General features: G+C 34.0%; 1 protein-coding gene across 1 annotated transcript in view; it reads left to right on the top strand.

Annotated features, from left to right (window-relative positions):
• The first annotated feature begins 7,672 nt into the window (after window positions 1–7,672).
• LOC121408125 (proteasome assembly chaperone 2-like) overlaps window positions 7,673–12,929 on the top strand; it is a 48,626-nt gene continuing 43,369 nt past the window's right edge. Inside the window, exon 1 of the mRNA XM_041599455.1 lies at window positions 7,673–7,747. Coding sequence (XP_041455389.1) covers window positions 7,745–7,747 — 3 coding nt within the window. The 5' untranslated portion in view covers window positions 7,673–7,744. The remainder of the gene's footprint in view (window positions 7,748–12,929) is intronic.

The following is a 12,929-nucleotide window of genomic DNA, read 5'->3' as shown; positions in this document are numbered from 1 at the left end:
CTTGTTATTGAAGTTCTTCCTCCAGTTCAACCCAAGATGCTTACCTTAATTGAACCTCCTATGTATATTGAAAGAGAAGTCTGCTATGAATCAGTTGTCTAAATATATTTCATCAATAAACTGCTTGGCTTTCAGTGTGAATAGGCAGTCTAGCTGTACATACAAGATTGTCACCCCCTTCCCCTCCCCCCCCACACACACTTTGATAAAGAAAAATGACTCCTTCCCCCTGTGCTGCCACGGGTAATTGCTGCTAGTATATATTTTTTTTTTTGCAGGAGTTTCTGCATTTTATTCAGAAATCAATGATAGATTAACATGTTCACATAATTGAATGAATACAAATTAAATGTGACAATTTAAAAGATACAATGTAAATAATACAAACAAGACTGGTAATTAAATCATACCTAAGCATGTGATATAGTTCGGTAAAATACAGGGGCCAGCTATTATAAGCACAGAGGTGCTTGAAGCAATAGCAGCCAGGAGAGGGGGCTACATGAAAACCATCATAAATTATATTTGATAAACTGATCGTCACGAAATATAAGATTTATATATATATATATATATATACATATTGGTATATAAAAAAAAAATTGGTAAAAAGAAGTGCAAGTGTGTGCATGTGGGTGAGTGCAGGTGAATTAAATTAGGTATACTTAGAAATAAGAAATTTTTTCAACGAAGCTTTAAACGAATAGAGAGATGTACATTGTTTTATATCATATGGCAATGCATTCCAAATGTCTGGGCCACGGTGGCGTATCGTCTTAAGAGCGAGTAATATTCTTGGGTTGGTTAAGTGGAGATCTGTTGAATGCCGTGTTGGATAATTGTGAATGTCTTTGTTGTAAACAAAAAAATTGCGAAATGGAATCGGGATTGTATTGGATGAAAATTTAAACATAAATATGGCCGTTTGATAAATGTTAATATCTTCAATTTTCAATGTTTTTAAGTTGTGAAATATTGGATCAGTATGTGCAATGAAATGTGAATGAGTACATATGCGGAGTGCTTTCTTTTGGAGACGGAAAATCCTTTCTATTTTTACCTTACTACCATACCCCCATACTAAGTTGCAGTAAGATAAGTGAGATAAAACGAACGAATTATAAAGCATAAATAATGATTTTTGGGAGAGATAATATTTTAATCTAAACAGAATTCCTATTCCTCTGGATGCCATCATGCAAATATTGTGAATGTGACTGTTCCAGGTTAAATTTGAGTCAATCCATACACCTAAAAATTTGGTTTCTTGTTTTTCAATGATAGGGATGTCATCTATGTATATATTAAGGAACATATGTTTAGTTTGAATGTGTTTAAAATACATAAAATTTGTTTTGCTTATATTTAGGGAGAGTTTATTAGCTTTAAACCATTTTGATAATTTCTTTAATTCTAAATTAAGTGTCGGGACGAGTATACTTAAGTCTTTGTGGGAATAGAAGACATTTGTATCGTCTGCAAATAAAACATATGTTAATTCTCGAGATGCATTTACAATATCATTCATATAAATCAAAAATAGCAAGGGACCTAAAATCGATCCTTGTGGTACTCCACATTTCATAGTACAAATATTGGATGTGTTTGATTTGAAAGAAACATAATGGCGTCGATTACTTAAGTAATCTTTGAACCAAGTGAAAACAACCCCCCTGATTCCATATCTCTTTAATTTAGAAAGTAAAATGCGGTGATCCATAGTATCAAATGCTTTTGATAAGTCCATAAAAACCCCAACATTGTGTTCTTTTTTAGAGAGAGAATCAGATATTTTGTCGAATAATTGTAAAATTGCATAATTGGTTGAGTGATTCTCTCTGAAACCATATTGATTTGGAAATAATATATTGTTATTGTTCAAAAAGGAATACAATCGTTTGTAAACTACTTTTTCAAGAATTTTAGAGATACTCGGTAATAAAGATATTGGTCGGTAGTTGGAAGTGAGACATGGGTCATCTTTCTTGTATATTGGTATTATTTTTGCAATCTTAAGTGAATCGGGAACAATGCCATGATACAGAGAGAGGTTAAAAATATGCATGAGCGGTGAAGCTATAAAGTGAATTATTTGTTTTAATAACCAGACACTTATTCCATCATGCCCTAAAGATTTAGTTGGTTTCAAAGACATAACAATTTCTAAGATCTCATGAGTGTTAGTCGGATTAAAAAATAAAGAATGTTCCGGAAAGTCGTTTAAGTATTCAGAAAAATCATTATCATTAGATACTATTTTTGAAGCTAAATTTGGACCGATATTATTGAAGAAGTTATTAAAGGCATTAGCAACATCATTTGGGTTTCGCAAGTGTTGACCATTTTCTACGAAATTGATGTTATCATAGTTTTCTTTTTTCTTACCTAAAATCTCATTTACAGAATTCCATAATGAATTTTTATTATCTTTGTTATTTTCAATTTCATCAGAAAAGTAAGATTTGCGAGCTCGGCGAATAACTGAAGTTAATTTGTTGCGGAATTTTTTGTATTTATTTATGTTTTGAATTGTAGGCGATTTAATGGATATTTTATAAAGTCTATTCCGAGTGAATATGGATTTAATTATACCTTGTGTGACCCACGGTTGTTTGTTCTTCTTTTTACTCGATTTAACTCTTAGTAATGGCACGTTTTTATCATAATAATAAAGAAGTTTGTTTAAGAATATTACATAAGAGTCATTTGCATTTTGTTCTAGGTAAATATCATGCCAATCTTCTTCAGCCAAATCTACCTTAAGGGATTCTATATTACGTTGGGTTTCATTCCGTCTGGTTATGTTTTCTTTGTCCCTAGGTTGGTGAGGGCGTTTGTCATTTGGATACATTGCAAAAATAGGCAGATGGTCTGAAATATCATAGTATATTATTCCATTATCACTTTTATCAAGTGCATTAGAAAAAATATTATCAAGTATTGTATTTGATATGTTAGAAATTCTAGTTGGTTTATTAACGAGATGTTGTAATCCAAATGATGATAATAAATTAGTAAAATGTTGACCTATTGTAGTATAGGGAAATGACAAATCAATGTTAAAGTCGCCCATGATATAGATTTTTTTGTTTTCTCGAGAAACTGATTCAAGACTAGATTCCAATTCATTTAAAAATATGTCAGCATTATTGGTTGGGGGTCTATAGATTACACCGATTACTTTATTCTTATTTTTAGCGTTAGAAATTTCAATGAATAAGGATTCCACATTTTGAAGTTCAATATCATGTCTTACTTTGTAATTAAGATCTTTATGTACATAGAGAGCGACACCTCCTCCCTTACCAACTTTTCTATCTATATGGAGGAAATTGTAATTATCAATGTTGTAAATTGGAGGAGACATTGGATGCAACCATGTCTCCGTGAGACCGATAATAGAAAATGGAAATGTGTTTAATGTGGATAAAAATTCGCAGAAAGTATCAAATTTTTTTTGTAAGCTTCTTATATTTAAATGCATTAAACTAAAGTAGTCGGGAATATCACTTTGAGCTAATTTATGAAAAGCCTTATTAAATTCACTGGCTGTATAATATTTGCACTGGGGTGAAAAGGTTTCCCCGTTTAGTACGTCTGTTCTATTGAAAGAGAATAGATAAGATTCTGTTTGCGATCGTTGAAGAAGTATCCGAGGTGCGTGGTGCATGTGAGTGCAAATAAGGGTGTATGCCAGAAGCATTGAAGAAAGTGTTATACATGTTCACTTATGTGTGACGATCTGACAGACTCGGGCTGGTGCTTACATCATTGTCATTAAAACAAGTTATAAGGTGGATCTTTGAAGATATTGATATATCTTTATATAATTGTCCAATATTTGGTAAAAATAAGTTTTAAAGATAATATGAAATTGAAATGACTTTTTAAAACGTTTAATACAATCAACAGCTGGTAATAAAGATTTTTCCTTTCCAGACGATTTCATTACATCATAGTGCCTAGTGCCTTAAATGATTAATGTGCTTTACATTATTCTTCACTTACAGCAGGTCTATCTTCTTCATAGGCATATCTATATGTATATACAGTGAATGGGGAATAGTCCATCTATAGAGTCATTAGCTCCAACAAATACAATAATCAAGAGCAAAATGTGATTGTTAATGAATAAAGAGGCGTCTTCAATTTGAATAGAAAGTTTCTTGCCTCTCAGAGATAGAAAAAATATAGGAAATTGCCATCACACTGTGAATGGCATTGGAATGCACATAGATAGATAGAAAAGCATTTACTTCTGTGTCAGCAAGCCATGAATGATTGAGAATGTATATTAGGGCAATACAGGTATTGCTGTGATTAAAAAAAAGTACGAGATCAAATATATACATAGCAACGTCTCAATTGTTATACAAATAGCGATTTTTTTTTAAGTCGTTGAAAGAGCAAAAAGATCCTCATTTACATGGGATTCCGACACACCTATATACGTATACTGTATAACCGATTCAATTCTATTCAATTCTAATTGATCAACGAATGCAGTATAACTACAAAAAGGTATTTATGTCAGACCACAATTGAAACAATCTAAATGTTTGCTCTGGAATGATGATAGATACAAAAGAATGCATTTATAGTGCATGGTATACACAGTAGACAATATGTAATGTGTCGGAAACGTGATTATATGGGATCCTCATTTATCCTGGAATTTTTTGTTTCAAACAATCAAACAAGGCAAAAAGACTAATTGAGATGCCACAATTAAATCCGAAAAGGGGCAAGGTGTTGTTAAAATACAATAGTACACTTGGAATAATGTAGATATTTGCTTGCAATGCAACCTGTTCTATTCACACTCATTTACATGTAATTTAAATTACTTGCAAGTTAGACAAGAGTGTACGGAAGACAGAATCCAACAAAACCAAATAAATAATGACATTGTATACAAAATCAGTTCAGTGCAAGACTTTAAATTGTTTGAATCGAATAAGCGATGACCATTTGCATAGGCATTCCACTATATATATTCAGTGCATTGAACTGTTTGGGAAGGTGATTTTACTCGCAATGAAAGAAAAAAAAATCAGTTCTCTGCAAGACATTGAACTGTTTGAATTGTAAGGCGATGATTATTTGCTTAGGCATTCCACTATATTCATTGCATTGAACTGTTTGAGGAGGTGATTTTAATTGCAATGAAAATAAAAATCGTGTGAACTCGACAGGATTTAAGTTGGATGGTTATAAACAATGATACAAAGTGAGATCCCTTTCTTTTGAGAAAATATACAAGAAGTTTTAATATTTTAGATATGTTTTAGTATATTTTTGGAAGGAAGAGTGAAGAAATAAGCATTTATGGAAAAGCAATACCATAATCTTTTTTTTTTACTGCATTCGATATCAAGAGAAATTTATTCATTTTTTTTCTGAAAAGAATATAAAAGAATCTCAGCTTCTCAACATGTCAATCGTGTATACATTGATTATAGGGGTGATATTTCATATAAGCCTGTAAACAAGTAAAAAAAATAATCGAAAAGTTTACATAATTTTTAGGAATATTCAAAGTCACAATGTGTGTATACATAAATACAGCTTATCTTTCCTCTTTGACAGTACGCTACTGTATTCAGTATTCTACTCGAAGTAACATCTGTTTTATATTTCTTTTGAAAAACAAAATTAAAAAAGTAAAAATGATCACAAGACATGTACACCTTGAATTGCCGAGTATACACAGCGATTCTAAACAAGATGTAAAAAGCAGCGCTTTTGAGTGATCATGTAGTTTAAGAAAAGCTGTATTAATGTAAACAAGTATTTCCAGCAAAAGGGTGTTATCTTGGCCAAACTGAATTGAGATCACTCAATAGCTGATGCGTACATTTCAATTACACACAAAGGTTTCTTGTGAAACAGGTTGACGAAAAGAAAGACACTTTCTGTGAAAAAGAATTTGTGCGTCCAAAAATTGTTGATATCGAAAACTCAAATCATGACTGTATGTTTTCACCGATCAGTAAGAGTGGAATAATAAGCATGATTATTATTTTCTTAATGGGAATGTGATGGATAAAGGACTAATCCCTGATAATAACAATCTAGAAAATCACACAGTTTATATTAAATTTGTTGCAAATTGTGAAAGCAACTCTTTCAATATTTTTGTATTATCATCAAAGAAAAAAAAAAAGGTCGTACATCATATCTTATAACAGCTTTCATTTTTTCTCAGCAATAATACACATCGTATTTGGTAATAATGAATATGATTACAGTACTGCATTTACAATGGAAAAGAAAAATCTTTACAAGCTCACACGTACATGTATATACCCAGAATGGTATATTAAGCAAGCATTTATATGGAGCGCAAAGATTATGCTATTGGAAATGCATGTGATTAAAGAAAAAAGGAGCCGTGTGAACGTGTTAAGCAAATTTCTGTTCATAGAAATGCATTAAAGAGCCAGACTGTGTTTTCATGCTAAGTTACACTATTTCGTGTGTACAGGCACAGTAAGAGTACGTTCCAGAATGTAAATGCTTAATTTGCTTTATCGTATATTGAAAATGAAACTGTTCTGCGGAATAAGAGCATATACAGGCATTTGACATGATTGTATTATCCATGTTTGATCACATTGTGGTCTTTTAAAGAAATACATAGGTTTCGCAGATATTTAATACAGGAAAAAAAAAACACACACACACAAAAAAAAAAAACAATCCAATTATTTTATCTGGCTAAAAAATTGATGTATTAATTATGTTTTTAAAATTCTTTCAGCTCAATCTTCTATTGTGAAATAAGATAACAAGATAAAGGTATAAATCTTGACATTTCTTTCAGATTTATCTTTTAATATTTATGTCAACAGACTATAACTTCGTTTAGAAAAAAAATGAAACTAAACAAATATTTCAAATCATCGTCAAATCTTTCTCAGATTATCTTTTTATGATTTTTTTTATATTAAAATGAGGGAAAGGGGTGAATCTTACTTTGGTTTCATGTTCTTGCCTTAGTGTGTTGATCGGAGAAGTCTTCATCCTCTGATTAACTTGTGATTAAATTTTATTCGTCGTTGTAGGTTTTCCATTCTCTCTCGTTTTTCCCCTTGAACTTGAGAATGACTTCAGTGCCTTGTACAAGTATCTTCGTAGACATATTATTTTCCTTGCGAAGGCGATATGCAACGCTTGCTAGCTTTCCACGACGGAATTTCATGCACGGCGGGAGATCAGTTCTCACTGAGATTCTGCTTCGCGTTCCGCGGGGAGCACCCTGGCTAGTCGCTTGATCGTCGCTGTCGGTTACGTTTTTGTTGCGTGCTAGGTAAGCGTCGAGAATGTGCTGGCGATCCCTCATGATTGCAAACTTAGCGATAATGGGATCCGGTCCTTGATCGCGTGCTGGTGATCCATCGATGTTTCGCGTTTTACGTGGAAGTCGATGAGCGTTGATGATCATAATCCCCGCAGCTTCTTCCCTTGGTAGGCCCAAATCGATATATATATATATTATAATTTGTCTACAAAATGTTTTGTGTATATCTTTATATGTTAATGATCATTAATACTTTGTATCGTAAATATTTGTTATAATGTATGAAAAATGATTTGTGTCAATATTTATGTAATTTCTGTTGGAAATATATCTGAATCTCTCTTATGACACCTAACTCCACAACCGCAAGTCACTTTTCAACCAAACTTGGATGGTAGATGTACTTGGGGATCTGAATGTTATGCTACAGTCAGCGGTTACATGGTGAGGTCAAAGATCATTTTAAAGTCAACATTAAAGTTTACATGAAAGTCTCTCTTATGACTTCTAATTCGTCAACCGCTCGTCACTTTTCACCCAAACTTGGATTGCAGATGTAGTTAGGAGACCTGCATGATATGCTGCAGTCGGAGGTGACATGGTAAGGTCAAAGGTTATTTTCAGGTCAACGTACAAGTTTACTTGAAAGACTTTATTAAACCTGTAACTCTGCAACCGTAAGTCACTTTTCGACCAAACTCAGGTTGTAAGTGTACTTAGGAGATCTGATTGTGTTCGGAGGTGACATGGTGTGGTCAAAGTTCGTTTTGAGGTCAATATTAAAGTTAAGGTGCAAGACTGTTATGGCAAGTGTTCCATCCCAGTCATTTCACAATGAAATTCTGCAAATCACAATATTTCTCGTTATTTTCATAAGTGGGCGAGACACAAAATCGCTTATGCCTTATTTAAAAAAAAATACTTAAATATAATGGACAAGAATGGTGAAAGACGTCATCTCAAGCAGGTTGGAAGCAGGTTGGAAGCTATACAATACCTTTACATTGGGATTATTGCGACAAGTAAAAAAAATTGCTTTCTGTTTTTCAACCATACTTTTTGATGACCTGGTACATCATTTAATATCTTGCAGTATACCGCTTCATCTTCCTGATTTTAGGATGTGGCGTTAGTGACGTGTCAGTTACAGAGATGACCATTTCTTTATAAAGATTTTGTTGTACAATCACCAAATGTACTGCTTCGTTACTTAAAATATGACAGTCAGTGATGCTTTCAAGAGGCTGTTTCAGGTCTACTGTACATCCTATACATTGCACATATAGTCAATGATGCCTGAGGCAGTTTCAGGTCTACTGTACATGCTATTCTTGTCAATCAATATCAAAATTTTACTGACAAGTAAGTGTGTGGGCATTGCCCACCATTACTTCCAAATGAAGCTTTGACATTTAATTGGGAGCGATTAATTCATATCAATAAAATTGCAGCTTCCCTTTGCCCTCATTGTTCAATGTCTTTCCCAGTGTTCCATGCTACATCCACTACAATACCCTGTCTCAGTTTCATAACAGGAGAGATCCTACATAATCAGTGAATAGTAAGCACATTCATTGATCCAGTGATGAATTTTGTCTGTGTGTTAGCTGTGTCATGTATGAAAAAATTAATAAGAAAATTATGGACATTGAAATTAGGTTTGTTATCTAGATATGATTATTATGCGGACATTATAATTATTTGGACTGCTTCTGAGCTTTTCAGGCATATGGGTTATTTTTTACTCCAAAGTTTCATATTTTGAACAGTTTTCTAACCACTTTCATTCAACCATTATGTCCTGATGTTGTATTCAAGAATATTATCTATAGTTGCGATGGAAAAAATGTGTTGCTTAGCAACTGTTTCTATACATGGTTGGAATGTTTCTTGATATGGGATTGTAAAAAGGGCACCTATAAGTCAAAATAAAGTTTTTAAAATGTAGATAACATCCCCAAAATGGTGGTTGCTAAGATAAATATGTTACCTAGCAACTGTTGCTATACAAGGAGAGATCAGTTTGGCACCCCCTGCTAAAAATGTTCAGCGCTATTTACTCACCCTGTCGGCCAAATTTCATGTTTGTACCATAATCTGTACAATTCTTGCTGCTTTTTGCACCGATCATCTAGACTACTATACTATTGACCTATTAAGTTTCACAATATAAGGACCTACATGTAGACGAGAGAGGTGAGAAAGTTCTATAAAAGTTATAGTCAAGCAATTAATATAGGCCATTTAATTAAACAAGGCAAAGGCGATCTCGCCCACTTATGAAAATAGCCAGAAATATCCTGATTTGCGAGGGCACGCAACAGAATTGTATCGAAACTTCATTGTGAAATTACTGGGATGGAATAACACTTGTCATAAGAGCTTTGCACGTAATCTTTAACGTTGACCTGAAATGACCTTTGACCTTACCATGTGACCTCCGACTGCAGCATAACATGCAGGTCCCCCAAGTCCATCTACCATCTAAGTTTGGTTGAAAAGTGACTTACGGTTGCGGAGTTATGTGTCATCAGAGAGTCTTGCATGTAAACTTTAACGTTGACCTTAAAATGACTCTTGACCTTACCATGTGACCTCCGACTGCAGCAAAACTTGCAGGTCCCCAAGTCCATCTACCATCCAAGTTTGGTTGGAAAGTGACTTACTGTTGCAGAGTAAGGTGTCATAAGAGAGTCTTGCATGTAAACTTTAACGTTGACCTGAAAATGACCTTTGACCTTACCATGTGACCTCTGACTGCAGCATAACATGCAGGTACCCCAGGTCAATCTACCATCCAAGTTTGGTTGAAAAGCGACTTACGGTTGTGGAGTTATGTGTCATTTGATCCCTAAGTCTCGCCTTCGCCTTCACCTTTGGTCGGTGAAACCAAAAATGAGATTCAAGCACATTTCATAATGAACCTTTTTTACTCTTTTCCTTCTTTCCATATTTCTTTCTTTCTGCCTCTCTTTCCTTTAGCACCCTTTATTTTACCCTTTCTGTTTATTTTTAGGTGGTCTGTCTCTGACAGATCACCTCTTATTTTCGTCAGAATTTTCTTTATTTTTATTTTTATTATTTATTTTTAATGGTTATATATTTGTCACCAAGATATCTCGAATTTGACTGTCAATTTCTTTGAATTTCATGTCATCTATAGGATCTGTCATGGAAACGCCAAAATAAGCTTTTCAAGTTCATCAGGTCATGATGACGTCATCTAGACGCCATTTTGACTCTCTTATTTTGTAAAATCACATTATCAATCATATCTCCATTATCAATTATCAAAAATCAGTCAAATTTACATAACATCAACTTCAGATCAAGGGTCATCAGGCCAGGGGTGGTATTCTGAGGTCATTTTATCTTTAAAATATTTTATTTTATCTCTTAAAATGAAATTGGTATTCTGAGATGACATTTTATCTCTCAGATAAAATTTACAATTTTATCTTGCGTATAAATTTTATCTTGCGTAACTTTTAATGATACGCAACAAAACAGTGCCTGCGTAGACAAAGGCATCGCGTATCTGGGTATTGCAACGCAGATGATGTGCTTGCGCCCAAGATAGTTTGAAGAAAAAAATAAAATAAACTTAAAAGAGGGTAGGGGCTATTTTATCTCTGCGACGTTGATTTCACCAATGTTTCTCGGTGAATTAACCCCAAATGTTGACATGAAAATGAAGAAAAATTATATATTTATTAAGAATAACACCTTCACCTTATTCCTGTACAATAAGAAAGTATTTCATAAGACTTGTCTTGACTAATATTGTCTTTGAAATGATGCTTGAAAAGATGCGATACAGACCTCGAAAAAAGATGAGAGCATTATCCTTTTTGTTAAAAAGAAATCTCTGTAAAGACGCGCGAGCGTATAGTGCAAGCGTATTTGAAGTAAAAAATTGACGCAATCTCACCCCTTTGCCACACCTCCTTGTGGAATGGATTTCCATTGGTTGACTGACACGAAAGAGCTATAAAAGCGCGTTTCTAATTGGATATTGATTAAAAAGTAGGTGTGTCTTACAGAGATAAAATGAAGATAAAATGGTTCTCAGAATACCAATTTGGAGAGATTTTAAGGGCATTTTATCTCACTGATTTTAACGGAGATAAAATATTTTATTTTATCTGAGATAAAATGGATCTCAGAATACCACCCCATGTCATCAAAGGTCACCTGGAGGTCAAAATTTTGAAATGATCACAATCACTTTTTGACCAAAGTAGAGTACGTTTCAGGTCAATTAAGCATTTAAAAAATTGCGCGCGTAACGCCTTAACGCAACGCAGAAACACCGTTTTTTGTCTCACCTGCGAAGCAAAGTGAGACTATAGGCGCCGCTTTTCCGACAGCGGCGGCGGCGTCAACATCAAATCTTAACCTGAGGTTAAGTTTTTGAAATGACGTCATAACTTAGAAAATATATGGACCTAGTTCATGAAACTTGGCCATAAGGTTAATCATGTATTACTGAACATCCTATTAGAGTTTCATGTCACATGACCAAGGTCAAAGGTCATTTAGGGTCAATGAACTTAGACCATGTTGGAGGAATCAACATCGAAATCTTAACCTGTGGTTAAGTTTTTGAAATGTCATCATAACTTAGAAAATATATGGAACTAGTTCATGAAACTTGGACATAAGGTTAATCAAGTATCACTGAACATCCTGCATGAGTTTCACGTCACATGACCAAGGTCAAAGGTCATTTAGGGTCAATGAACTTTGGCCGAATTGGCGATATCTGTTGAATTCCCATCATAACTTTGAAAGTTTATGGATCTGATTCATGAAACTTGGACATAATAGTAATCAAGCATCACTGAAAATTTTGTGCAAGTTTCAGGTCTCATGATTAAGGTCAAAGGTCATTTAGGGTCAATGAACTTTGGCCGAATCGGGGGTATCTGTTGAATTACCACCATAACTTTGAAAGTTTATTGGTCTAGTTCATTAAACTTAGACATTAGAGTAATCAAGTATCACTGAACATCCTGTGCACGTTTCAAATCACATGACCAAGGTCAAAGGTCAATGAACTTTGGCCGAATTGGGTGTATCTGTTGAATTACCATCATAACTTTGAAAGTTTATGGATCTGATTCATGAAACTTGTACATAAAAGTTATCAAGTATCACTGAACATCCTGTTCGAGTTTCAGGTCACATGATCAAGGTCAAAGGTCATGTAAGGTCAATGAACTTTGGTCATGTTGGGGTTTTTTGTTGAATAACCATCATATCTCTGTAAGTTTATTGGTCTAGTTCATAAAAAGTGGACATAAGAGGAACCATGTATCACTGAACATCTTGTGCGAATTAGAGTAGTATTCAAAGTCAGCACTGCTGCTACATTGAACCGCGTGATGCAGGTGAGACGGCCAGAGGCATTCCACTTGTTTTATATATCATTTGCATTGATACTATTATTTTGAGCAATTTGATACCTTGATCAACCTTCTACGACCATTAATATTGAAATTAGCGCCCTTTAAAGTTTGCAGCACGCATGCTCTCGAGCTCTCACTATAGGCCATATATGGACAAAAACATGCCTATTGAAAATTCACTGTAGCTGTTTAGAACGCATTTGGACCCCTCAATA

Source organism: Lytechinus variegatus, chromosome 2 (genome assembly GCF_018143015.1).
Source record: "Lytechinus variegatus isolate NC3 chromosome 2, Lvar_3.0, whole genome shotgun sequence".
In the NCBI taxonomy this organism is placed as follows: Eukaryota; Metazoa; Echinodermata; class Echinoidea; order Temnopleuroida; family Toxopneustidae; genus Lytechinus; species Lytechinus variegatus.
This window is presented reverse-complemented; position numbering and strand designations above follow the sequence as displayed.